Raw genomic sequence first — 25,665 nt, 5'->3', positions numbered from 1 at the left:
ATGGACAACATCTATTTGCTTACATGATCAGTTAAACAAAATCTCCTAATCCTTCTCTCCATCACTTGCACCAAAGGATGCCATCACAGAACGGAGTTTGAGTTGTATATAAAGCATAAGCAGTGGGGAGTCAATGCTGAGAGCCAAAAAGTTATGTAATCTGGCCAACTTCTAGCTCTGCAACTAAACTAGATAGATTGTTTAGTCATTATATTACTTCTCCGTGTATAACCATGGTTACAAAGAAAGCTAAATGGGTTCCATGTAAAGTAACACAGGATCCAAAGGAAGAAAAAGAGCAGTACTTGCTGCAACATTTATGATTTTGTATAGCAAGCATATGTATCTGGGGTAAAGAAAACAGCTTTTAATATTCATCTTCACTATCTTCAAATAGGTGGGAGAGCAACAAAACCACAGACTGTTTCAAAAGCAAAATGAAGCTTTTTGAACATAGTTCTGGAGTTAAGACAAAGAATTGTCTGGCAACTTCGTTTGCCTCTACAAGAATTTTGTAAAGCCTAGAAGGACACAGAAATTCACATATAGATCATTTCAGCACCTTTAGCTGTGAATAAATCATCTTTCAATCAGTAATCGGAGAGTCTGCTCTGTGGGATCTGGCTTGTATTATTTTCCCTCTCCACACAGCAAAAGAAGAGTGCTCTGATTGCACCAGTATAAGTGTTTGTAAAAAAAAAAACCAAAACATAAACTATGATTTTTTTTGCTGTCAATCAAGAAGATTTTTTATGTAAAATGAGGGAGAAAAATCTTCACTTTCTGTGGTCACCAAATGGAAGAAAAAAACCCAAACCAACCAAAACCCTATAATAGGCAAATGAGTAAGGATTTTCTTGGTACTGAACCCAATCTGATCATGACTTGTTACTGAGAATACTTCTCATTCTATAGGTTCAGTGTAGCTCTGAATAACTGCTCATTTAATTTAACTTAAGGAGGCTGATATCTCATTACTGGCTGGTAGCCTGAGCTAAACAGTCAGTTCTCTAACATGGAACGAATCACAGCACCACAAAAATCACAATGAGAGCTTTGAATCATACTTCTTTAGTAAGAAGAATGTATCAGATTGCTCTCCATATCAAGCTACATGAAGAGACTACTGACAAAAAAAGGGTTGTCTAAATTTAACAATCAAGAAAGTTACTGAACTGTCAACTGCCAAGATGGACTTATTTATACCCACGTGGATGAATTAACTCTCTTTCCTCTGTATAATTTCCCCCAGCATTAGCATATAACTGATGTGTGATAGCTGATCTGTGCAGCTGATCTCTGAAACCCCAGACATATACTTGACAGTGTATGAATTTATTTTATGAGAAAAACACCACCATGATTTAATGGGCTAAATAAATAATGTAATTTCTATATGGAGGGTGGGTCAGAATCATGCTCTCTTCAACACTTCACTGTTTTGACTTGAAACATTGCCAGTGACACACAACTTGCCCCTGAATGTGGCCAGGGAAAACAGCAGTCTGGAAAGAACCCAGTAATCTCTGGGTTCCACAGTCCCTCCTAGGAGATGTCGAAAGTCATTTCACTGTTGAAGGTCCCCAAGCTTCTGAAAATGCATCCAGGGAGATGGGAGCTGAAGGTCTGGTCTAAAAATACACCTGTATACATTTACTTTGTAGGTTGGTGAATCCTATTGGAATAGCTCGGGAATCAATACAAGGTTCTGGAGGGTTTCCTATCCCTGTCTTATGTCGTATCTGCAAGGTCAGAAAATACACAGACTAGTCCAAAGGAGTAAAACTGGGGGAAGGGAGGAACAAGGCTGCACCAACTTTGCATACTGACGTTTTCTCCATTATTAAAATTCCAAAGACCTATTTTACATTACTGATCTCAGGATTTCTGGAAACATGCTGTGACTACATTACATCCATCGTGCTCACTGGTGTGGAAACAGAAAAAGCATTGAATGCAGAGAGTGTACAGCCCATACCATTTGTTATCCCAAACACTGATATTATACCTTTCATTCTGAACTTCCCCTCAAGCTTTGCAAACACTTCCATGATACACAAAAGCAGTAAACAGGAGGATCAAGTGCTCCAGCATGCAAATGCAGCCACCTGAAACTAAGCAATGATTTAATCAAACAGCAACAGCACACAACAGATGAATCACTGGGTTCTCCAGGGCACATTTTCAAAGGCAGGTGCAATGGGCAGGGCTTGAGGAAAAGATATCTATTAACTGGAGGGCTAAGCCTATTTAGAGAGAAGCTGATGCAAAATGCAAGGGACTGGTTAACAGCGAGGTTGAGAGAAAATGCTTTGGCAAGAAGCCCAGAACGCTGGCAAAGGGAGCACCTGCAAGAAGCCACATGTGATTTTTTTTGTACCAATACCTACATTTGCACATGCAAACTGGGAAATTATTATTTCCATTTTATCATACATTTAATATCTGTGATATCACTAAATAAAGGCAGTTCTCACCTCTCAGATCTTAAATGAAAGAGTCAGAGATGAAGATAAGATACAATAGGAAATGTTGCAACTGTTTCAGTAGGTTACTGAAGTGTCTTTTAATCATCTATAAAAACACCACTCCTGGGTATCAAGTTAAAAGCATGGTTTTAAGAGAGGTCATTAGTGGAAAAGAGAAGATGCATAAAGCCATCCTCTGCAAGAAGACCACTGGGAAAAAGCACAAAAAGCAGAGATGGAGAACTTAGAAAGGTGTCAGGACCAGCACAGATGGCAAGGCAGGTAAGACAGCAGACCAGGTCAGAGGGATAGGCAAGCCTTAAACCCTGAACCCTGTGCATTTGAAGCAAGAATGAAATATTTATTTATAGTGATGTGATTATAAGGAGAAATACGTGGGAAGAATTTTCAAACAGGGCATGATATAGCCAGAAATACAAGCTAAGGGGATTGTTCCAGCAGTGTGACCTCAGATCTGTCCAAGGAACAAAGGCAAGGCAGAAGTACTTGAAATTGTTGAGAAATAGGAGGAAGTTGTGAGGTGCACAGCAATACAATTCCTGTGTGCAAACCTGTGCATGGAAATTTTGGTTTCTGCTGGCAGGCAAAGCATAAATTTGCTTATAAAACATGGCCTCTCTTCAGCACCTCTTGTGCATTTTCTAAGAGATAACCAGGCATCTCACCTGTGAAAGCAACATTAATGAATCAAAGAGCCACAAAGGAATTGGAAACAATCTCTCTCTTTTGGCAATTTTAAAGGAATCAGCAACAAGAAGTTCGGCAAGTACTTAAATATTTATGAAAAGAAAACTTAACAATGGACTTCACGGAATCTAAAATTATGTTTTATTGGCATAAGTAACAAGTTCTACTTCCCTCCAGAAAATCTTCCTTTTCACACCACCTAGGCAAACGGCAGCATAACACAACTAGTTTCCCATTTCATCACAGTTTCTCCAGTAAAACATCAGCCAGAAGGATGCCCACTCCAGCAGCAAAGCAGGGCTTAACCCAGTTCTCTGGGCAGCAAGGTGCTCCTACAGCCTCAAGCTCTTCCAGTCTTTATTTTTATCCTGCTATTTAGACCCTGCTGGTAGGCAACAAACTGCCAGGGATACTGGATCATTTGCAAGCACAAGCAAGTCCATACTGTGTCCAAAATATGTTTGTTTTTGACAGCTAACAATGCACCATGTGGTACATGTACAGTATTTTGTTGAACTGACCAGTTCACTGTGTGTACTTCCCTTCTGTATCTTGCATTATTCCACTCCTTAGATACATAAACCCTATTGTTCAGCATGTCTAGATAGTTATATGACTTTTTGTCATGCCCTAGTACCTGTGCCCTTCACAAACTCATGGATTTTATAATTACTGACCTGACATAGAAGGGATAAGGGATGCATTGACCACAGTCAAACAACCCTAGGAAATAAAACCAGGTCTCATGAACTTTCATGTCATGCCTCTTAAATCACCCCTTTAGTCCAAACCTTTCTATCTTTAATAAAGGAATCTCCCAGATCCCAGTTCTGTGCATCTTCCCCTCAGACAAAGCTATTCCAATGCTACCATTTGATTTTTGTAGTACTGTAAAACTCATGCTCAGAAGAGGTCTAAGCAAAGTAGTGGTTAAAAAGTTGCAAGCTGTCACTACCTGTCTGTACTAAACATGCCACAGCAGCAGTTTCCTACGTAAGAGTAGAAACAACAGGAATTGGGAGAAAATAAAAATGGAAAAACGTGATTGTGCTTGACTATTAAATACCTTTCTGTAGTAAACCAGACACCTGCAACAGCATTGTAGGATCTGCAAGCATTTCTCAGCTGCTGGGGGTCTGTCTTGTAGTACATTCCCGAAGAGGCTAGTCACTTCACAGTGCCAAGTGTACATTAATTGTGAGAAATACAAGGCCTTAGTTCTGTCCCCTTACTACTGCTCCAACAGCAGGTAACAAGTCAAAAGCCATCTTGAGAAGCCTGACAGGGATTCTGCTAGGACAAATGATCAAGAATTATCAGAGTTGTCTTCCTCTAGGTGCTAAGCTCAGAGAAGATGTCAAAAGCAGGGACACCATGCAGGACCATTGCTGTGTCCCCACATACACCCTCAGGGCTGCTTTACACTGTGCTCAGGTCTAGCTTTCATGCCCCTGGGGCCTTCGTTATCCAAGAGTTGCCCAGCAGCCTCTCGTTCCTTTGTGCCATATATGAAGGAGAATGATGTAAACCCCAGCCCTTCATCTGGATTGTTGACATTATATGCAATGGAGGGTGTGAACTGCTTTGGCTGATCCTAGGAGCAGTGCCACACCCGTACACCACGGGTGAAAAATCCAGGCTGGGTAGCAGGCTAATAGAATAAAGCATTATTTCTTGCTGAAAAGGACTTCTTCAAGAAGCAGCTTCCTGATTCAAGAACTGTCATTTGGCACCAAGAGGTGCCATTTCCCAAGCCTGAAGAACCGCTGGAGATGCCACAGCACATTTCTGAAGTTAGATGCAGACTCAGCAGAAAGAAGCCATTTGGATAGGGCAGGTAGCAAAAGAGAGTCTTTATTACAGAACAAAACAAAAAAGTGATATAAAAAGGAAGTGCAGGTTTTGATCCAAACAGGACATTTTCTCTGAAAAAGAACCTTAAAAATCTCACAACTAACTTGGAAATATTTGTGCTAGCACAAACAAGGAATCTTACATTATATGGGCTAAGGCAATTGCTACTCCATTCATTTAGACTGAGTCTGCCTGGGCAATTCCACCAAGCGCGTCTCATCAAGAAGCCGTGTACCTGCTGCAGCTTTGCCAGCACAGCCTGCTCTCTTCACAGCTGGGATCTGCACACTGCAGCTGCTCCACTGTGCCCACTAAAAATATAGCACCTTCTGCTGGAGCACAAGAGATGCCTCATGGCTGATACCCTGGAAAAATCTGTGTCCAGCTTCGGTCCAGATGTGATTGGAGGTACACCAGTTAGATCACTCTGCTCTAAAATCTGCCCTTGCACACAGATGAAGAAGGCAGGTAAGAAGGCTAAGTGCAAACCAAGCAGTGTATGAGTAGTGTATGTGCAATGCATGCAGCCTCAAGAGAGCTACATCTTTGTGTAAGGGACTATGAAAGCTGATATGTTTTTTTCTGTGAAAGCAGATGTAGATCTTTCCCAAACTGAGTGTGGGCAAAACTTGGCAAAAAAATTCTTATATTTCATGAAAGCTGAAGGATCCAAGTCTTGATTTGACAGGCTTAAGCAGTGTCATTTGTAACAAAGCTTAGCCAGTGGCAAATACTACAAGTAAGCAGGTTCTGAAAATGTGATGAAAAAAATCGCACAACATGTCAGATCAGACACCATTTGAAAATATCTTTTGCATAAATTAATAAGTTGAACAATGCCCTCTTCCAAACAGCTTTTCACAAAGCTGAAAAAGCTGTATTTGTTTCACTGAATTTAAACTTTTCATTTTGTCAACCACATTCCTTTTATAAACTAATTCATTTTAAATGTTAAGTGAATTTTTAAATTTTAGAATGAAGTATTAAAAAAAAAGAGAAATTACTCCACATGAGACTGGAGGGATGTTACACTCATTTTGCCCAGGTACACCTATGTATTTGGGATCAGTAAATGTGCACAACTTCCTCATCTTAATATTCTGATGACTATACCAACTTCAGCTGAACAATAAGTATCCTGGGTTTTAGCACCATTATACAAGTGTCATTCAGTTGAATTTATTAGGATTACACTAAGATGAAATTGGTGTGAAAGAGTGAAAATTAGAGCTCTTAACTTTTCTAAATGCTAACTGGATCTGACTCCTGCAGCAAAGTGCCAGTCCAAACTAATTAAAGCCAGATTCCAAGGTCACAACTTGGGCCAGTCTCCTCTTTGCAATTCACTTCAAGGACTGATTGAGTATTTCAGAACTTGGCACAGCAAATGCAGCACGTGTACAAGAGCAAGAGATTCCTCCAACAAATTCACCAACACTGACTTGTGGTTTGATTGTGGTTAAACCACAGCTTTTCTGTATTATCTTATTACGTCAAGCTCTGTGGAATTCAACTAAGATACCTATTGTACTGGAGAAAACGTAAAACTGCATGCCAGTGCTGTCAAAGGGTCATAACATAATTACAGTTCTTTCCAGCATTCCACCCACTCCTCACTCCAGCAAAACTCTTGATAAGCTCAATGAGAGATCTGCCAGGCTGAGAGCACATTACTGTTGAACACAGCCTACTTAAGTGCTTCCTTTACCCCAAGGGCGCCCTGCCATCTAGTGGCAAGGACGTTCCAAAAATAACACTTGTGTTTTTCAGAAGAGGAACTTCATACGGAAATCGTACCAAGTTGTTGTGTATGTTTCAGATTTAAAAATAACAACAAAAAAGTTGCAAAGCATTGTACACTATATATCATATTGTAAAGACCTACGTATAGAGACACTATGAAAACACAGGAAGTTAAAAAATTAAGCTCCTCTATCCATATTGCATTGAAATGCATAACATATGAGCAACTTTTATATCTAGTTCTGTAGCAAACATTAAAGATTAAGTTCCTTTTTCTAGTTAACTGCTAATGAGGGATTAATCTATCACATCCTCAGAGAAGCAAACTATTCCATACTATTTTCCATATAGTTTTCTCTAGCTAATTGCTCTAAAGCTGAAGTAGAAGCTACAGACCACATGTGATAGTAGTTATTTAGTAGGAAATAAGTAGAAATGGGGAGATTAATTAGGAGTCTACAAGAATGATGAAATACAAGCACAGTGTAAAACCACACAGCTCTGTCACAAACTGACACACGTCTATTCCAGGAAGGTCACTTCTGACAATTTCCCAGTCCCCCGCCTACATAACAACTTCAACTGAGGACTGAGGATGTACTGAAAAAGACAGTTTTTTTGCAAGGCTGTGTGATTGCTAGTGCTGACGTGAGAGGAGATGGAGAACATATGATGGGAAAGGAGAAAGAGCTGAGAGCTGCCATTGAGTCATCAGGATCCTTATGCCATCTATGACACTGTACCCTCCATTTCTGATAACTATGTATTGATGTTAGGTAGCTCTGTTGTACTGGGTCTAGCTGCAGCTGAGTTAGGTTCCTAGCAGCCCGTAGGCTGCTGTGTTTTAGATTTGTGACTAAAACACATACCGGTCTTTTGGTCAGTGCTGAAGAGTGCTTGCGCAGCATCCAGGCTTTTTCTTTTTCTCATGCTGCTCTCCTCCAGTGAGCAGAATGCAGGGGGTGGGCACAAGATGGGAGAAGACAGAACCAGGACAGCTGACCTGAACTGGCCAAAGATTATATAACATATAATACCATGCTAGCAATAAAAACTGGGGTTGGGGTTCTCTTCCAATGTAGCCATTGTAGCTGTTGCTCAGAGACTAGCCAGGCATCAGTCTGCTTGTGGAAGGTGGCGAGTGATTGCCTTTGCATCACTTTGCATTTTTCCTTTCACTTATTAAACACCTTTATCTCAATCCAAGAGTTTTCTCACTTTTGCTCTTCCTATTCGCTCCTTATCCTGCCTTGGGGAGAATGAGTGAGCGGCCGTGTGGGTACTTATTTGCTGGTCAAGGCCAACCCATCACACTCACCCAATTAACTTTTCATAGCAGACAGCACAGACAGACATTTCAGAGCTGACAGTCCAACTCTAGTTGGTACCTCCAAGACAAGGAGGCCTTTAAATATTCCCAAAGGAAAAGTGAGATAGAAAGAAGCAGTGAAGAATTTTATAGCTACTGATGACAACCAAGAAGGCTATGTTCTTGTGGAAAGCAGACTGTAGGGGATGCAGGAGAGCCTCTTGTCCCCAGCGTGGAATACGCAATGCAAAAAAGGAATCTATTCCCAGAGCTGAACACAGAAGAAAGCTGTCTGTGAACACCAGTTTTTAAGCTGTTTGACAGGACAGCTTCACATACCCCACAGTCTTGTAGAGACTTAGGTTACATCTGTGGGAGCAGAAAGTAGGATCTCCTCCAACTATTACCTGTTACTTTCCAGCTCAAGAGTGGCTCCCCTCTATCTAGGACAACACCCAGAAATACTCACTAGTGAAATGGTTAAGGAGTTCCATACAGTTAGTGCAAGCCATCCACAGGTATACAACAGCCAGAAAAAACAGAAGCTGGGTGCAGCTGAGCTTCCATCTAAAAGGATTAGGAGAGTTCTTATGTAAAGGTATCTGTTGCTGTGAAAATTCTGACAGCAGTAAAAACTCCATATCTGAAATTAATCTGAAGAAGAAAATTTGTGCTGAAACAAGTTGGTGACTAACAACCACCATGAAGCTGATGCCTCCACCCATTCAGACAGAGTGCAATCAAAGCATTAGCAGGTGCTATCAAACTCATTCCTGAATGGTGTTGTGATCTCCCTGTTAGAGACAGGCAGAAAATGTGTACCTAGGGAGACAATGCAAAGCTTCAGAGATGTTTCTGCCTTGTTTACTTGGTAGTAGGGGTAAATTGTTCTCTGTAACTATTCAGAATGAAGTGCAAACAAAAATTAACCATATCTCCTTTAAAGATACAGGAGACTTAGTAACCTGTACAATCATTTGAAGCTATAGTTGCCACACTGCTCTGGAGAAAGAAAAAGAATCTCAAACATGACTGACCAGGACATGCAAGAATAATCATTCTAAGAATAATGAAAAGTTTTTCAGACTTTTAGTGCTCAGAACATCGGTATGTTGGGCACACTGAGGATAGGGAGGTGGCTGAGGATTGTCCAGATGTGGCTTGAAAATGAAAAATAAACTAGAAAATCCATTATTTCCCTGCCTCTTAAATAATGTGGTTCCTTCACATAGTTTCTGTTATACAGAAACACACCATGTGTGCCCTGAATGCACTTAGGTGTAGGCACTGTGAAAAAGGGTGCTTAAGGAAACACTCCTAGAAGTTAAAATTCTTCTCCCCACAGCTAGATGGTTCTGGATAATCATTCTTACGTGCACTCAGCTGCTGTCTGAAACTCCTGCTGACTAATGACCTTTCTCTTAATTTTGCCAGGTTTTCTGAGGAAAATGTAAAAAAGACAAAACAATACCAAGAAAACACAGTTTCATACACATTGAAATCAAATAAGCCACAGGTTAGCAAAAGGATTGCCCAATTGTAAGCAGAGATTCCAGGAAAGGCTCCAACTCCAATTAAAATATGTTGCATACCCTATATGGTAAGTGGAAAATTGTCTCCCTTCTGCCCCTCAGTATAGAGCTCCAGCCCACGCTGTACAGGAATGGCATGAGACCTAACACAAAAATACTGCCTTATATAAACAAAGTATCAGAGATCTCAAGCAAACAACTGAGCACAGTTGTGAATAATTTAGGACACTTTGCTGGCATGTTTCAAACTGAACTTTTAATTCTGAACTGATTCTCTGTGACCCGAACTCCTCCTGAACAAAGGTTACTGCGCTGAGAAATATTCCAGTTAAGAAGCATTAATAAAAGATATATAGCATGAGATCCACACTCAATTTTTACTAACCCTGCCACACCGCAACTGCAGGGCACATGCAGCATTCTGCAAAGCTGAGAGTGAGCATCATTTTGGGGTCCAGCAGCTAGTGTTTCTGGTGACCAAAGGACAGAAGTAAGCAGTGAATGGAGTATGCCAGGCACCCACCAGCTGACAGCCAGATGCCAAGGTTTCTAAGCTACCCGGGATCCTCTTCCACAAGGGATACTTCCACCTGGCTCCTTAAACCATGTATCTGTCAGCATCATATTGCAGGAGGAGTGCAAAGGTGATACGGATTGAGGACTTGGTGATGCTGCCACTTTCCATACAACTGAGCCCATGAATTCTCAGCAGCTCTCCTCCTTTCACGCTGCAGGATTGGTGCAGGCAGCAAATTAGTGTGCAATTCACCTGTCACAATGCAAATATTCAGAGTCCTTATCTACACATCGACTAGCTAACTATAATGGAGTGATATAGACATTTCTAACGCATGTATTTTTTATATATCTCAGAAGGTGCCTGTGTGGTAGCATCAAATTGTGAGATCCTGTCCAAAGACTATTATCTTTGGAAAGAGATCCCTCTTTTCTATCACAAGTAGTTTTTCTTGGTTTTGAGTTTCACAGATTTCAGCAGCTTACACTCACAAATTAAACAGCTGGTTCTCTGTCTTTCCCCCAGATGGTCCCAGATTTATGGCTTGATTATTGTTTACAACACAAGCACAAAAGTCCTCACCTTTAAAGCTCAGCTGGAGGTTGCAGCCTGAATGTTTGAAAAGGGTTTTTGTAACAGAAATAAAAATATTCACTCCTGAAGGCAGGGGGAGCCAATGAACAGCCTCACAGCTCCGCTGTTACAGCCACTTCTCACACTGAAATCACATTCTAGAAAACTACTAATTAAGTCACATATTTTGATAGAAGGTTTGATTTACTTTATCATTCATTAACTGCCCACATGAACAAGCCACTGCAAAGCTGTGCACACCATACGTTTGTTGAATTGCTGACAGGTTTAATGATTACAGTTGCTTTTGTTTATCACTGTACATCAGTTGAGTCACATGGTTATTGATCAGTTGTGCCTTTATTTAGATTTTTTTAGGTACTAGTCCAAAAGTGAGAAATTTCTTTCCTTTGAGCAGGAGACATCACTTGTGTTCTCTAAGGCATGTTAGCTAAATAGCTAAATCAAAACCCTACACAGCTGGGGCAGCATGTATGGGGCAAAGAAATTGAAGGCAAGGATTTTAAAATCAGTATCAAAAAGTGAAATGTGAGTATCACATTTAAGGATAAAAACATTACTATGAGAATCAAGGTGTACCATTGTAACATGTTCTGAGAAGTGAAACAGTGGTTTCCTGAATCATATACCACAAGCCCATTTATTTCAGTAGGGTGGTGAGATCAGCCCAGAAGCAGCTGTTATGCTCCCAAACAGAGCACTAAACACAGCTCTTACAGCTGCAACAGATATCTGCAGATGTGCAAGGGTTCAGGGCTACACATGCACCAAATCAAGCAGGGGTGTACTGCATTAGGGCTAGGAAATGCCCCTCAATGGCACTTCCCTCTAGCTCTGATGTAAGTATCAATTACTTCTGGTTTGCTTCCACACTTGGCTTGTAGATTAGCTACGGAAAAAGTCCTAGACACCTCTGTGCATCCTGTACTTAAACAAGAGCAATTCTGGATGGCTTTACCTTTCTACATAACTTTTTCTTAAGTACTTGTGAGGAATAATTCTACATAATGATACAAAAAATAACAAAGTTACAAAAATCTGAATCACTGATGGAAATTCTGGCCTCTGCACACAGAACCATCCATTCCAGAAAGTATGACTTCTGGGTCACAAGATGCTTTGAACAGCCACGAGGACACCAGCAGTACTACAACCCAACAGAACTATTAGCTATATTCTGTAACTACAAACCAAACTGCTAGTGAAGATACGAGAGCACATTTCACTGTCTGAAGCACTGTCTAAAACGAGAGGATTATATAATTCACGCATTCACACATTACTGCTTTCCTACTTAGATTTTGTTAACGTTTTGCTGGAGTTTATGACTGACTTTTTTTCCCCGAATCCCAACAGCAGAGGGCAGCACTGTTGCCTGGTTCAGCCTCTGAAAAAAGACCCCATGTGGATTTTTCTGCTGTTTATCAGAAAGGTTATTCCAGGATACTGCTCTTGCACTGGGCTCAGGTCCAGCACTTGGAGGTCTTGTCTAGTTGGTAGGTATCTCTGGCTTTCCGAGTCACCCCAGCTACAGAAGGCCATGGATCCTGGCTCGGCCCCAGGCTGACCTATTCAGGGGAAAAATAACACTGTGCCAGAAGGCCATTGCTAAAATAAACCAATGATTGCTGCAGAGTGGAGAGGTGAAAGGAAGAAGGAGCCTATGTAAATGTATGCTTCTTATCCCCTGCTATAGCGGCCTCCTCCCATTCCCATTGGTGCTGCTCAAAGCTGAGAACAACCTCCTCTGAGCAGTGCCCAGTAGGATAAAGTGCACAGAGTTACGGTAGCTTTCCCCAAAGCTGTGTCAATGGGTTCTCTTCTTCTCTGGAAGTGAGGGCATTTTAGAAATGAGAAAAAAGGGGAAGAGAAGTACTCTGCTTAAAGGGCTTTGAAATCGAGTTTTGCAGAGGTGAGGGGCAGAACAGGAGTTAAAAGTGTGTAAAAAACATGTTGCTGCATACCAGGGACACTGCTGTCTTCTCATTCTTTTAGTGCTTCCTGCCTGTGGATTATTACAAGCGAACAAGAAAGCCTGCGACTTCAAAAGTGCCTCACAAAAATGAATCATGAATTGATGGAAATGCATAAAAGCCACGTAGACTATTTGCAATTACATAAGGATCTATCTATTGTATTTGAACTGCTTCTTCTGACCCGAGCCACTGGTCTAGTTCTATGCGCAGAAAATGGATGTCAGCTTTCAAAACTGTAACATCTGAAAGGAAGGCAAATAATAAACAAGCAGCAGGCTCATACAGCTTGTAGGTGACCCCTCTGTCACTATGATCCTGGAAGTAACTTAGAAGGTCCAGACAATTTATCCCAGTCTGACTGTCCAAGATTGTTACATGTCTGGATGATCCCTCACAAACTCCATTTTACACACTATATATACTCAGAACATCCCCTCTCTTTTTTTACCTATTATAGCTGTGTGAAAGAGAATAGCTCAGTTTCTTCCATTACTGCATCCCACTATGAATGAGAAGAAATTAAATGCAGTGAAACAACAATTATTTCTATCATGTTGGTCTGTAAAACGCAGCATATATTCATTCATACATAGCTGTAATAGAACTGTACGTACTCTATATATTAATTTCAAATAATATAGCAACATTTCATAAAATCCTATAATAAAGTATCTTTATTTCTTATGTCTTACAAGAAAGCATTAAAAGGTCTCTTTTCCTGTAGTTTCAGAAACAGGCAGTCATTCTTTAGGAATGAATGAAGCAAAGACTGGGTTTTTGTCAAGCTTAAGTAAAATACCACATAATCTTAATTATTTCCTGACTTCTGCTTTTGTCCCCATCATTTCTTCCCTTTCATATCCTTTATGTATCTGCTCAGCTGGGCAAATTCCAATCCAAAGGAATTTTTGGGACTGGGACTCAAGCTGGATCTTTTCCAGAGTGAGTTCTGAAACAGTCAAATACCCCATCAAGTGATGCAACAGACTGACACCACTTGCTATTTTAAATGAATCTCAGATCTCTTCTTCAAAGATACCTCTTGCCTAGTTTAAACATGAAGCTCTGAGTTTGATTCACAAGCGTTTGGTAGATGACATATCTTATATTGAACAAATGAGACTACAGAGTAGTACTTTCTAACTGTCAGACCCCTGGAGAGAAGCAGAAGCTTATACCTTTGCTTTGGTATTTCTTCCAGCTGTCCATCAACTGCCCATGCAGTTATCATGACTATCCACATATCGGCAGCTGACTGGATCAAGTCATACAAGAAGTAGCAGGGTCACAATCTACTGCATAGAATCCTTCAGCTTGACAATGGTTTTGTCTTGCAGTTTCAGCCTGTTATGGTGCAGAAGTGGAAACATCTGTTCTTACCTGCATTCTCCTCGGTGATACTGGCACCAAGGGCATGAAACTGACTTACTGACAGTCCTCAATTCAATACTAACATTCCAGAATAATAATTTATTATTTATTCCAGTTTATTACACAAATTTATTAGGTTAACAAAAGTTAGAAAGACCAGATCACAGCAAACAAAAAGGCTCAGCAATACCCCCCCCCCCCCCGACAGCATGAAGACCACATCTGCTAAATATTAGACTAATTAAGCTAAATACAAGACTGTGAGGCTAAATATCACAGCTTAACAAACTAGAATTGATCCATCCAACAAAGCAGACAGAGGATGTTGCAGATACAATTTTTTTTTAAGATCTTTAGCTTAATGTAATTTAAGATAGAAGCCAGAGCGGTGTGAAAGGAACAAATCTCTGTCACACTGGTATCAAGACAAACAATGCCAAGAATAACCAAATAAAGGTGCCCATGAGGACATGTGCACTCTTGTCTTCTTTAGCTTTGTGCCAGACATCACTGGGTGTTCCTCTGTCATCTGCATCTTCAAGTACTTTCTTCCCAGCCTCCACCCTGTTAGCCCTCTCTCTGTTTTGTTTAGTTTCTGTTTCTATTGTCCTTTTTCAATTTTTGCTCCTCTGGATTTTGTTCACAAGGCAGAAGGAGTACTGTAACATCTCAAGACTGCCTCAACCACTTTTCTTTCCCCTCAGAGGTACGATTATTGTCTTCAACACTGACCTCACAGCTGCTGAGGTTTTGCCTGTTCTGCAGACCCTTCCTTCCTTAATGCATATACACTGGACTTGAGGAATTTTTGCTGAAATTACTGTATTTCCTTGCTTATGCTTTAATGCCTGATTGGTTCTGCTCCAAATAGGTTTAGAGGAAAATAGCCCATGAGGAAAACTCACAGGTATAACAAAGGATCCCACCTGGGAAAAAAAATGACAGTTGCTACTAACGTGCCTATAATTTAAAAGGAATCTAGGCCCTTCACTTTGTTGTCCCACTTTACCAACCTCAGCTTATCAGTTAAATCAGAATACCTTATTTTCTGAAGCAATAGCCCCACTCCTTCATCTCCAACACAACCTGAAATTAGGCTGCAAACATTACACACATCTATTTTTAACTACCTATCTACTGCTTCAATGTGGGGGTGTCCTGTATACAGGGACAGGGCAAGTATAGGAGCAACTATGGAAAACTGTTACATGCTCAGACATATCTGATAAGGTTAATCTCTCTATTAACAAAGTCCCTTAGCAGAGAGGCAGCTCATCTGGGGAAAAAGTAAGATTTTTGCTAGCATAATCAAAGCACCTCAAATGAAGTAAGCTGTATCATAAAAAAGAACTCCTTTGCCAACACAAACTGCATCTCCATAATGCATGGAAAGGTGCATGTGTAGCTCTGAAAGCCAGGGCTGTGATTTTTTTCCCCTCACAGTCTTGATCACTATAGCCACACTTGTAATAATGTGTTGTGTGGAGCTGGCCTTAATTTGTCATTTTCTTGCAAAACACAGAAATATTAATACTTTGATGTACAATAAACACATCTAGCATTATAATCGATGCTATCTGAATTATAATAACAATGTATTTGTGAACCATTCCACCAGCACACAGGGTGATAAGAAATTGATCATCCATCCACTGAGCAATGTAATTTGTTTGTTTCTCATTTAGTTGAAAATAAGTTTGACTTTATATTCAAACCGTTGTGGTAATAGCTGTTGCAAGTACGTTTAACAGTGAAATCTACACTTCATGCCTGAAATTGTTTCTGAAATATAAAAATACAATTACCTTTTTTTGCTGTTGCAATGCAGGTTATGTGACTGAGCACAGAACTCTGGTCCAATTAAAACCATCTCCAGATTCTTCATGAAAAGTATGTTTCAACCCAAACAAACAAACAAAACATCAAAGATCCTCTTAGTATGTACCTTTTCCTGGAAGCACAAAACATGGAAATTACTGAATCCAAGAATGGATACATACTCCATCGTATAATGATGCATGTTTGGCAGTGACTAAAGAAATTATTTCCTGCAGAGATCTACACCAAAGAAGTACAATATTCCTTGAAAAAACGTATTAACCTTAAGTTAGTTGCCTTCACCAGGGCAATCCTTAACATGGCAGAAGACAGTCAACACATACACTTTCAGTACTAGTTCAGTCAAAAAGAAATTCAAAAGTATAATATGCCTGGCTCCACACCTGCAGTAAGAAACCAGCCAATGGAGGCTAGAGAGACTGTCTAATCTGGTTAGTCCTGCTTGTGGGCTACTCTTCCACATCTCTCACCCCACCCTCTTGCTGCAACTTATTTTGTACCCCTCCAGTTTTCCTTCCCCACATAGCCTGGATTTTTTTTCTCTCTTTTTATTCCTTCAGCTGTTTCTTCAACAACCTACCCAAAGGACCAAGCCCTGCATCTTACTCTGCCTCCTTTTTGCCCTTAGTGATACTTGCCACACCTCCACCTCTCCATCCACACTCTCTTGAGATTTTACTATTGCTCAATCAGCCCTTCTTGCATTACAATCCTTTCTGCCCATTCCAATGACCTTTCTTCTCTTCTTTGGCTGCCACTACAGGATACACTTCAAATATTTCTTACAGGCCTATTAAATCTCAGTGTCCACACATCCTGGATCCCCTTGTCTGCTCTCCATCTGCAGCTTCAGTCTCTTACAGAAACCTCAATTTCTCATCTCATTCCACTCCCTACTCTCACACCGGGGCTGCCGTCACCATCTCAAACACTTTTTATCTGCTTCTGGGCAATATCTCAGCTCTCCCAACTGAAGTTTTGCCAGCCAGACACCCAGCTCCTCCTCATCAGCTTTCCTTCATGATTTCAACTCTCTTCCTGTCCTCACAATTTCGCATAATCATTCTCATGAAGCTTCTGAGCTTCATGCTGATGTTCTTGCTGAAACACTGTAGTAGACACCCATGTGTCTCCTTGCCCTGATCCATTCATTTCACCTGTACCCCTCACTGTTCTACTCCTTGAAAGAGCCATTCCTTTGATGTGATCTGCAGCAACCATTGATTGCTTTACTCCTGATTTCTGTCATTCCACCCTTCCTCTCTGACCTGCTTCCTCACTTGGCATGTCCTCTCATTTGCTCTTTCCATTATTTTCATCTTGCCAGACTGATAAAACCCCACCTAATCTCAGCCTTCTTTCTCCTGCTTCATCTTTCTTCTCTTTCCCATATTTGATTGTACATTCTGTTTCTTCCTCTACAGTCCTATCTCATGAATTACAAAGTTTGGTTGCCAAACACACACCTCCAGTCTGATTTCAGCTTCAATTTCCTAGTCCGCCTGTGATCAGGTTTACTTCATTCTCAACCATTTAATTGTCTCCCAGTGATGTCATCCTCTTAATTTTGCCTCATACTTTTCTACGTTATCTGAAAACCTGGCTGCCTTTCACCACTATTAATGCACTTCTCAAATACTCTCTTCCTGAACATCTTCTGTACAAATCCTTGCCAAAGGAAATACTAATGTGGTACACTCTTGCAAGTCTATTCCTTATTTTACATGTTGAATATTTTTTCTTTCCTACTTTTACAGCCCATGTTTGTCCTGCTACAACCTAACTTCTGATCTGTTTCATATCTATCTTCATCCACTTCCTCAATTTTTTTTCTGAAATTTTGACCCTCCTCCAACTCCTTGTCCTCACACTACAGACACGCTCTAATAAAAACATACCCTATGTTGACTCCTGCTGCTATTTTCAGCACTAATGCTTCCCTCCTCAATGTGCTGCTCAGACTTACTGTTCAGATTTCCTCTTCTCCAGCTCAGTGAGAAATCCTAAGCCAGCAATACCTTAAGGTCACAGTAATAACCAGCTAAAACTATCCTTATATATTCACTTCATTCTTGTTGATCATCTTTGACACTACCAACCCTGGTATTTCTCCTCAACTCCCATCCTCATTTAACCTCTTTGGGCTCTCTTACTCTCCTCCTCCTGACCACAAACATAAATCAACCTTACACAAGGAGAATTTACTTCACCCATACAAATATTTCCTGAAAAAAAAACCAAACTCCACACTTCTTAGCATCTTGCCAACACACTGTCTACGCTGGGAGTCAGGACGGTCTGACCGGTTCCTTGTGCTCCCCCTTGTGTCTGCTGTCAGACTGAAGCTGCTGACTTTTGAGAAAAAGCGTTATTAGTGTCTGGCCAAGCCTCCACATTCAGGTTCCCGTGTCCTGGAAATGCAAATACACAATGGTGCACACTACTTTGTAAAAGCTGATCTCCTGTAGTGTTTCAAACTGGCTATTCACACATTAAAGCACAATGCAGTCAGTCACTAATCTCTCTTGAAACTGTAGATTGAGGTTATTATTTTTAGCTCACGATTTTTAGGAACAAATTCCAGTGTCTTCATGCTATGTCAGCAGCACAGAGCACCCACAAACTCAGCCTAGAAAGCCAGCTATTCCTTCACATGCTGCACAGTTCTAAGGGAAATGAGGCTTAAAAGCTGGCTTTCAATAATACAGAAAGCTTGCATTTTCAGAACTGTTTTAACAATTTCTCTATGAAAGTATTAGTAACTATTCAGGATACAGACCACCAAAGACCAGTGAACTGTATGAAAAGACCAAGTTCCTTTCACCCTTTTTTTAATGCCATTTTCACCTAGTGGAAATACTAATCCTCAAAGTCTGGTGGCATTAGCAGTAAGTTCCTTACAGGATACATGTGAACTCCTACAGTAGCTAGCATAAGAAGCCTCACTGTCATACTTAGGAATGATTCAAAACAGGCATTTGGAGCAAAAATCTAATAAACGAAGAATAACCCTCAGAGTAGCAAACCTATGGTTTGGTCTAGCCCTGCTTCTGTTAAAACTGGAAGCTGAGTATCTCTTGGAAAAAGACATCTGGACTCAGGGGAGGAAGATGCAGAAGCAGCAAAAGAGGTTATTCACTTTCTGTGCACTGCTTTCTTTAAATACTGGCAGTCATCGGTAAATAGTGCTGCAGAAACACATATTAAACCAAAACGCCTCTGTGGAGAGGGATGATGTGCAACAATAAGTAATGAAACCTAACTGGAATTCTAATGATAAAGACTTTATTAAAATGTCATTTTAAAAAAGCAATTTAAATGAGCTTAGGAAAAAAAAACACAAAAAAGGCAATTTAAACCAAAGATGGTGGGGAAGGGGCAGGCAAAAGATCCTTTCAGGCTAGACCCCCTCCCCACAGTCTCACTCCAGGCCCCCCACTCCGCTCCTTCCCAGTAGCATCCCACTGCCACCTTCCTATCTCTCACTCACCATACACCAGTCAGTATGGCACTGGCTGACACCTGAGTGCACACAATGAAGAGATCTGATCAGTCTGGACAGTCAGGCAGCAACTGTGAGCACCACCGTTCAATGGGTCTGTATGAAGCCAGCAGCAGCAGCCCCGAAACGCTGAAGAGATATTTACTTTCCTGTGAAAAGAGGAGACACCAAACCTGAGGAGTGAAATATGAGGAAGAAAAAGGAGAGGCTGGGGTACCAGGCAGCTACATACTTTAAATAATATTTCCCTCAACTCGCAGTCTAATTCCAGGGATCCCCTATGCTTCCTGATTGCAGTTGCTTTCGGTCCTTCCTCGGGGAAAAAGTCTTTTCGGGGGGGTTCTCTTCCCCTTCCTTAAAAGCTGTGTATAGGCTCTATTTACTCAGGATGGCCAGGATGCAAAGGGTGCTCCTGGAAGTTATAGTTGTCATCCACTTCCCAGAGCTGAGGTTCATGAGAAAAGACCTCTACCTCAACAGACCTAAGAGAAGCAGAGGCCAAGAGAGGTAGGGGATCAAATTTACACCCTCATTGACTTGTGCTAACAAACACGTCAGTGAAAAGAGATTTGCTGTCCTGAAAAGAATGTCTCTTCATGGAATGGTCAGTCTTTTAACACCTATCTCCATTATTGATACCATATTACTAAATCAAAGCAGACACCATTGCCCGATAAATTCCTCAGTATATCACTGTCCTGGAGGCACATCTTAATGCCTTTTTATGGCAAACTTCAATTGATCTACAACTTGCTGCACTGGCTTTCACGTAATTATTGACACAACAAATCATAAGCTCTTGCTTTCTTATGGGAGTCAGCAAGAAAGAACAGGTAAGAAACACAGCAACTCATGAGGGAGCTGTGTAGTCTTCATTTGAGACTCAAATGTGTCCCTAAGACACTGAATGAAGGCAGGGTTTCACTACTGCCTTTACTCTGCTTTCACTCCTAGTGCAGGTCAAGCAACTTAACTGTACTTGGGCAAGTTCTTCGAGTCCCTTCCGCTTCTTTCTTCCTGCAGAGGGGACTGACAGGGACTCTTGTGAGGCTCTGGCCTTGCACAGTTGAAATGAAGGTACAACACAGGAGGGCACATTGTCTCTTCTTTGGGAAACCCAAGTTCTGCAGCACGCCTGGGTTACCAACGAACACAGCACCACTGCAGCACCTTCCAAGTTGACCATTATGGCAGGGCACAGCATTCCCACTGGGGTGCCTGCCAGCACAAATGTCCCCATCACCCTTGATGGTGTGAATCCATGCACGCGAAGTTAAGGCTCAAAGCACTCCCTCTTCAACAAGTTGCCTGGTTGCTGCACCCAGACCTCTTCTGGGGAAGCTTTCAGGCTCTGGCACCAGCCTCCAGCCTGCACAAAACAGCTAACATTGCCCGAGGTACTGTTGCCAGCTTCCTTCATCCCCTCCTGTGCCTCCCGGGAGCTATTAATACAGCAGGCACATGTTCTGACATTGCGTTCCCCGGCAGATAACTTTAATTTGCCCTTTAAACGTCCCGAGACCAGCGGCCCTCGCGCTCCCTCCTCAGGGGAACATGGCGCTACTGCCCCGCGCCCCTTCAATGGGGGCGGGCTCGAGGGGGTCTCAGCCAATGCCCACGCCTCGGTGGCAGCCTCCTCCTATCGCGAGAGTCCGCGGCGTATAAGAGGGAAGGTGCGGGGCTGGGTGCCATTTGGCGGGCCGTGCGCGGGGGCAGCCGGGTGGGGAGGTTCGCGGCTCGTTGGTTGTCTCCGGGCAGGGGGTGTCGGACCCGCTGCCAGCATGGGTGACCAAGCTGTCAGCTTCCTTAAGGACTTTCTGGCCGGTGGGATCGCTGCCGCCATCTCTAAGACGGCTGTCGCCCCCATCGAGAGAGTGAAGCTGCTGCTGCAGGTGAGGGGGTGCGGGGAGCCGCGGGGCTGTGGTACAGGTGGATGCCGGAGAAGCGGGCGGCTGCCAGCGTGACTAAATAAGGGCAGGAGCTCGGCCGGCTCCGGTTACGCGGGAGCTGCCCTTCAGCACCGCGCCGGGGCGCTGGGAGCTGGGCCAGCGGCGGGGCAGGCCCGGTCGCTGCCCTTCACGGGGTCGCCGTGCGGAGTCGCGCCTGCAGTGTCCCTTTCTCTACCCTCCCACCCGTCCCCTTCCTCCCTTCAGGTCCAGCATGCCAGCAAGCAGATCACGGCGGACAAGCAGTACAAGGGCATCATCGACTGCGTAGTCCGCATCCCCAAGGAGCAAGGCATCCTCTCCTTCTGGAGAGGCAACCTAGCCAACGTGATCCGGTACTTCCCCACCCAGGCCCTCAACTTCGCCTTCAAGGACAAGTACAAGCAGATCTTCCTGGGGGGAGTGGACAGGCACAAGCAGTTCTGGCGCTACTTTGCCGGGAACCTGGCATCTGGGGGTGCTGCTGGAGCCACTTCCCTCTGCTTCGTCTACCCGCTGGATTTTGCCAGGACCCGGCTGGCAGCTGATGTGGGCAAAGGAGCCAGTGAGAGGGAGTTCACTGGGCTGGGCAACTGCATTGTCAAGATCTTCAGGTCTGATGGCTTGAAGGGCCTGTACCAAGGATTCAGTGTGTCTGTCCAGGGCATCATCATCTACAGAGCAGCCTATTTTGGGGTTTACGACACGGCAAAGGGTAAGAAGTGCATGGAGAAGTGACTACAAGGGAAGACCTGTCCGGTAAATGAATTCTGGGGCACTTGGCAGTACAAGAACAAGCCAGGCTTGGCTCAGCACCAGTTCAGGGTGCTAGTGCTAGATTACGCACAAGTGTTCCTGAAATGCATTCCTGACTCCTTTAACTTGCTATTCTGAGCAGAAGCTTTGGGTTGGCAGTCTCTGTTCAGACACTTTACAGTTTTTCTCTGTCTTAAGGCTTGTACAGATGGGCTTGTATGATAGCTTGTTCCTCATGACACAAGCCTGGGAGGGTTCTGCAGGAGAGACCTTTTGGTCAGGGAGCATGAAGGCAGCTTAGATCCCAACATCCAACAGTCCTATAAACTTGCAGTTAGCTGATAATAGTCAAATATGGATGGAGAAGTTTCATGCTTGATTATGTTGACTTGATTGACTCCTGGTGTTGGTGGTGGTTGTTTCTTTCACAGCCATCTTCCCCACAACCTTTTCCCTCTGTACTGACTCTTGTCATTTGTTCTTGATGACAGGTATGTTGCCTGATCCAAAGAACGTGCATATTGTAGTGAGCTGGATGATTGCCCAGACTGTCACTGCAGTATCAGGTCTGGTTTCTTACCCTTTTGATACTGTGCGACGTAGGATGATGATGCAGTCTGGCCGAAAGGGAGGTAAGAATAAGTGCTATGGTGGTCCGGCAGCAGAAAGCATCTCTTCATCAAGATGTGGGGGGAGATGCTGGGTGGGTTTTGTATTATGCAAAACTAATGACTTCTTATTAGAATCCTTAAAAAAACAAAAAAATACAGGAAATACATTGATAGTATTTCTGCCTTTTCCACTTAAAAGGCTGAGACTGATTTGATTTCCGCATGGAGGATTACTTCTCATTAATTGATTATTTGATTTTTAAGTTCTTGGCTTATTCCTTGTTTTAAATATATGAAAGTTGAAACAGAAATGCTGTATAACTTCAAGTCTTCTGACCTTTATGTCTTTTTCCACAGCTGATATTATGTACAAGGGCACAATTGATTGCTGGAGGAAGATAGCTAAAGATGAAGGAACCAAAGCGTTCTTCAAAGGTGCCTGGTCGAATGTGTTGAGAGGCATGGGAGGAGCTTTTGTACTAGTACTTTATGATGAAATCAAGAAATATGTCTAAAACTCGCCATAATATAGTTCAATTGTTCTCAATCAACTTTTTCAAAAGAATATGCTATTGTGATATAATGGACAACAAAATTATTTCCTAGGGAAACAATGTTTGAATAACATCTGACTGAGACCAGGATGCATAAATTTAAAAATTGTCCACTACATCACAGTTCCATTTTTGTATGAAAATTTCTCCAACATTTGTATTGGAACCTGTGTATATATTATACTTCAAATTTGAGGTAATATATTTTGTCTAGAGCCAAGACATAGGTGGTCTCTACCTAGTTTAAAATGTAATATTGTGGAGATTTAGGAGAATGACATCTTTGGAAATACCTGTTGTACTAAGTGATGCCTCTAGCTAATCCAACAGTGTGATGACATAGCATGAATTAAAATGTTTCCTTAAGATGTATTTTTTTAATACATATTAAATGAAAAACATGTCTAAAAATATAAACTATATTAAAGCACCAGGCTGAGTTCCTAACTCCAGCCTCTTCACAGACAAATTATGCAGTCATATGTCTGAAACCATAACCTTATTTTACAAACATACTTTGTAGAATGTGGAAATAACATTTAAAGAATTCCCTGGATTGTCACTAAGCAAAAAGTTGTCTGCTGATGTGCAATTGAACTAAATCTGAAACAACAAAATAAATTAATATATTCATGAACTTCTTCCTGTTTTTTCAATACACTGAGTACATACATGTGTCCTTAAAGGCAATTTGCTGATTGGCACAACTTAGTGATTATCTGGCACTGCCTAAGCCTCTTCAGCTTTTTTCACAGAACTTTAGTTTTGCTATTGTAGAAATATCAACAATCATTTCACACCTACTTAAGTGCACTGGCAGGGATGCCATAGTTACTGGACAGTCTCAGCTGGAGAGTATCATTAGCCAATAGGGCATGTCAGGGGAAAAAGAATCATGCCCCCGGCCAGTGTCTCTTAGCCACCTGTGTGTTCCCATTGTGAAGTTCTTGCTTTTAACCAATTTAAATGTCTTGACAGCATATTCTAGTCCTAAGAACCAAACTCTGACCGCATATAATACAGTGGAGAGAGCTATGATTGCTGTACACAATCAAGAGGCAAGAACAAAAATCATAGCATTTTAGGACTCCAGTGAGAAACACAGGTAGTTCTGAAACCAGAAGTGACAGCTTACAAGTATCAAAGTTGCCAAATCCTGTCTCTTCTTGGCCAGGAGGAATCGCCAAGAGATGTACAGCAGTTCTCTTGACCAAGGTATGAGTACCATGCATCCTGAATTCTAAACCACATCTGTATCACACGCATTAGTGATTCCTGCTGATACCTGAAACAGTATGATCTCAACGTGTCCTGGGTTCAGCAGTAGCAGTCATTTTTCTTAGTAGCTGGTGCAATGCTGTGTTTTTGACTTTCAGCCTGGGAACAGTGCTGATAACACTGATGTTTTTAGTTGCTGCTTGGTAATGTTTACTCTGACCAAGGACTTTCCAAGTCTCATGCTCTGCCAGGGAGGAAGGGAAGTTGGGGGGGAAGCAGGGACAGGACACCTGCACCAAACTAACCAAAGAGGTATTCCATACCACTATATAAACTGGGGGCAGTTACCTGGAAGGGTTAGATCACTGCTCAGGTTGGGCTGGGTATCGGTCAGCTGGTGGTGAGTAGTTGTATTTTCTTCCCTTGTTATCTCCCTTATCATTATTATTATTGGTGGTAGCAGTAGTGATTTGTGTTATACCTTAGTTACTGGACTGTTCTTATCTCAACCCGTGGGAGTTACATTCTTTTGATTCTCCTATCCTGGGGGGGGGGGGGGGAGAAAAGGGAGGGTGAGTGAGTGAGTGAGCGGCTGCGTGGCTGAGCTGCTGGCTGAGCTTAAACCATGACACAACATAATTGCAGTCCTGAAAGATGGCTCCAGCTGCAGTCTGTAGTTTCACATTCATCAGGTAGGAATCTCATGGTTCATCTGCCACTTTGCTCAAGACTTTGAGCAAGTAAACACCATGAAGATTACACCTGATGCTTGGTGTACCTGGCATGTAAGATATACCACTTTGAGGCAGAAGCAACCTCTCCTCCCCTTCTATTTCCTTGTGGATATATATTACAGTGGAAGTACTCATCATAGCCTGCATATGACGGTGATGACTACATGGCTTGGAAGGTTTCATGACAATGAGGAAAATACATTACAATGTAAAGCCTATATGCATCACAGAAGACACATGAATTCAGCCAGCCATTTGATTTAGGGCAATCAGACACTCATCTGAGTGACAGGATGCCAGCAGAGATGCCTCAGGATCTTCAGTAAAGACTGCAAGCATTCTGACTGAAGGCATGCTCTGGCACAGGGAAAGGCCACAACGGAAATCCTGTATGTTCCAAAGGAGCAGACAGGGAAATACCATTTCTTCCTCCTCTCATACAGTTACTGATCTG

At 42.2% G+C, this 25,665-nt stretch overlaps 1 protein-coding gene and 1 long non-coding RNA gene across 2 annotated transcripts in view; one reads left to right on the top strand and one right to left on the bottom strand.

Annotated features, from left to right (window-relative positions):
* LOC130605111 (uncharacterized) overlaps nucleotides 1–19,642 on the bottom strand; it is a 32,223-nt gene extending 12,581 nt beyond the window's left edge. Inside the window, exon 1 of the long non-coding RNA XR_008973616.1 lies at nucleotides 19,402–19,642. This is a non-coding gene — a long non-coding RNA (uncharacterized LOC130605111). The remainder of the gene's footprint in view (nucleotides 1–19,401) is intronic.
* A 1,453-nt stretch (nucleotides 19,643–21,095) lies between these two features.
* Nucleotides 21,096–23,896, top strand: SLC25A4 (solute carrier family 25 member 4). The gene is made up of 4 exons (XM_057420317.1): nucleotides 21,096–21,305; nucleotides 21,567–22,053; nucleotides 22,586–22,726; nucleotides 23,063–23,896. Exons 1-4 carry the CDS (start codon nucleotides 21,195–21,197, stop codon nucleotides 23,218–23,220), a joined length of 897 nt encoding a protein of 298 aa, XP_057276300.1. The 5' UTR covers nucleotides 21,096–21,194; the 3' UTR covers nucleotides 23,221–23,896.
* Nucleotides 23,897–25,665: the final 1,769 nt, after the last annotated feature.

This window comes from Pezoporus wallicus, unplaced genomic scaffold (assembly GCF_028554395.1).
Source record: "Pezoporus wallicus isolate ANWC-B61680 ecotype Strahan unplaced genomic scaffold, APGP_CSIRO_Pwel_v1 contig_5552, whole genome shotgun sequence".
Classification (NCBI taxonomy): Eukaryota; Metazoa; Chordata; class Aves; order Psittaciformes; family Psittacidae; genus Pezoporus; species Pezoporus wallicus.
Note: the sequence above shows the minus strand (reverse complement) of the source record. Positions and strands in the feature narration are given on the sequence as shown.

Excerpts from the sequence above, each read along its gene's own strand:
- SLC25A4 (XM_057420317.1), top strand. The coding sequence starts at position 21,195 with ATGGGTGACCAAGCTGTCAGCTTCCTTAAGGACTTTCTGGCCGGTGGG. Across the intron at positions 22,054-22,585 it reads GGTTTACGACACGGCAAAGG|GTATGTTGCCTGATCCAAAG; the intron begins GTAAGAAGTGCA and ends TCTTGATGACAG. Across the intron at positions 22,727-23,062 it reads GCAGTCTGGCCGAAAGGGAG|CTGATATTATGTACAAGGGC; the intron begins GTAAGAATAAGT and ends CTTTTTCCACAG.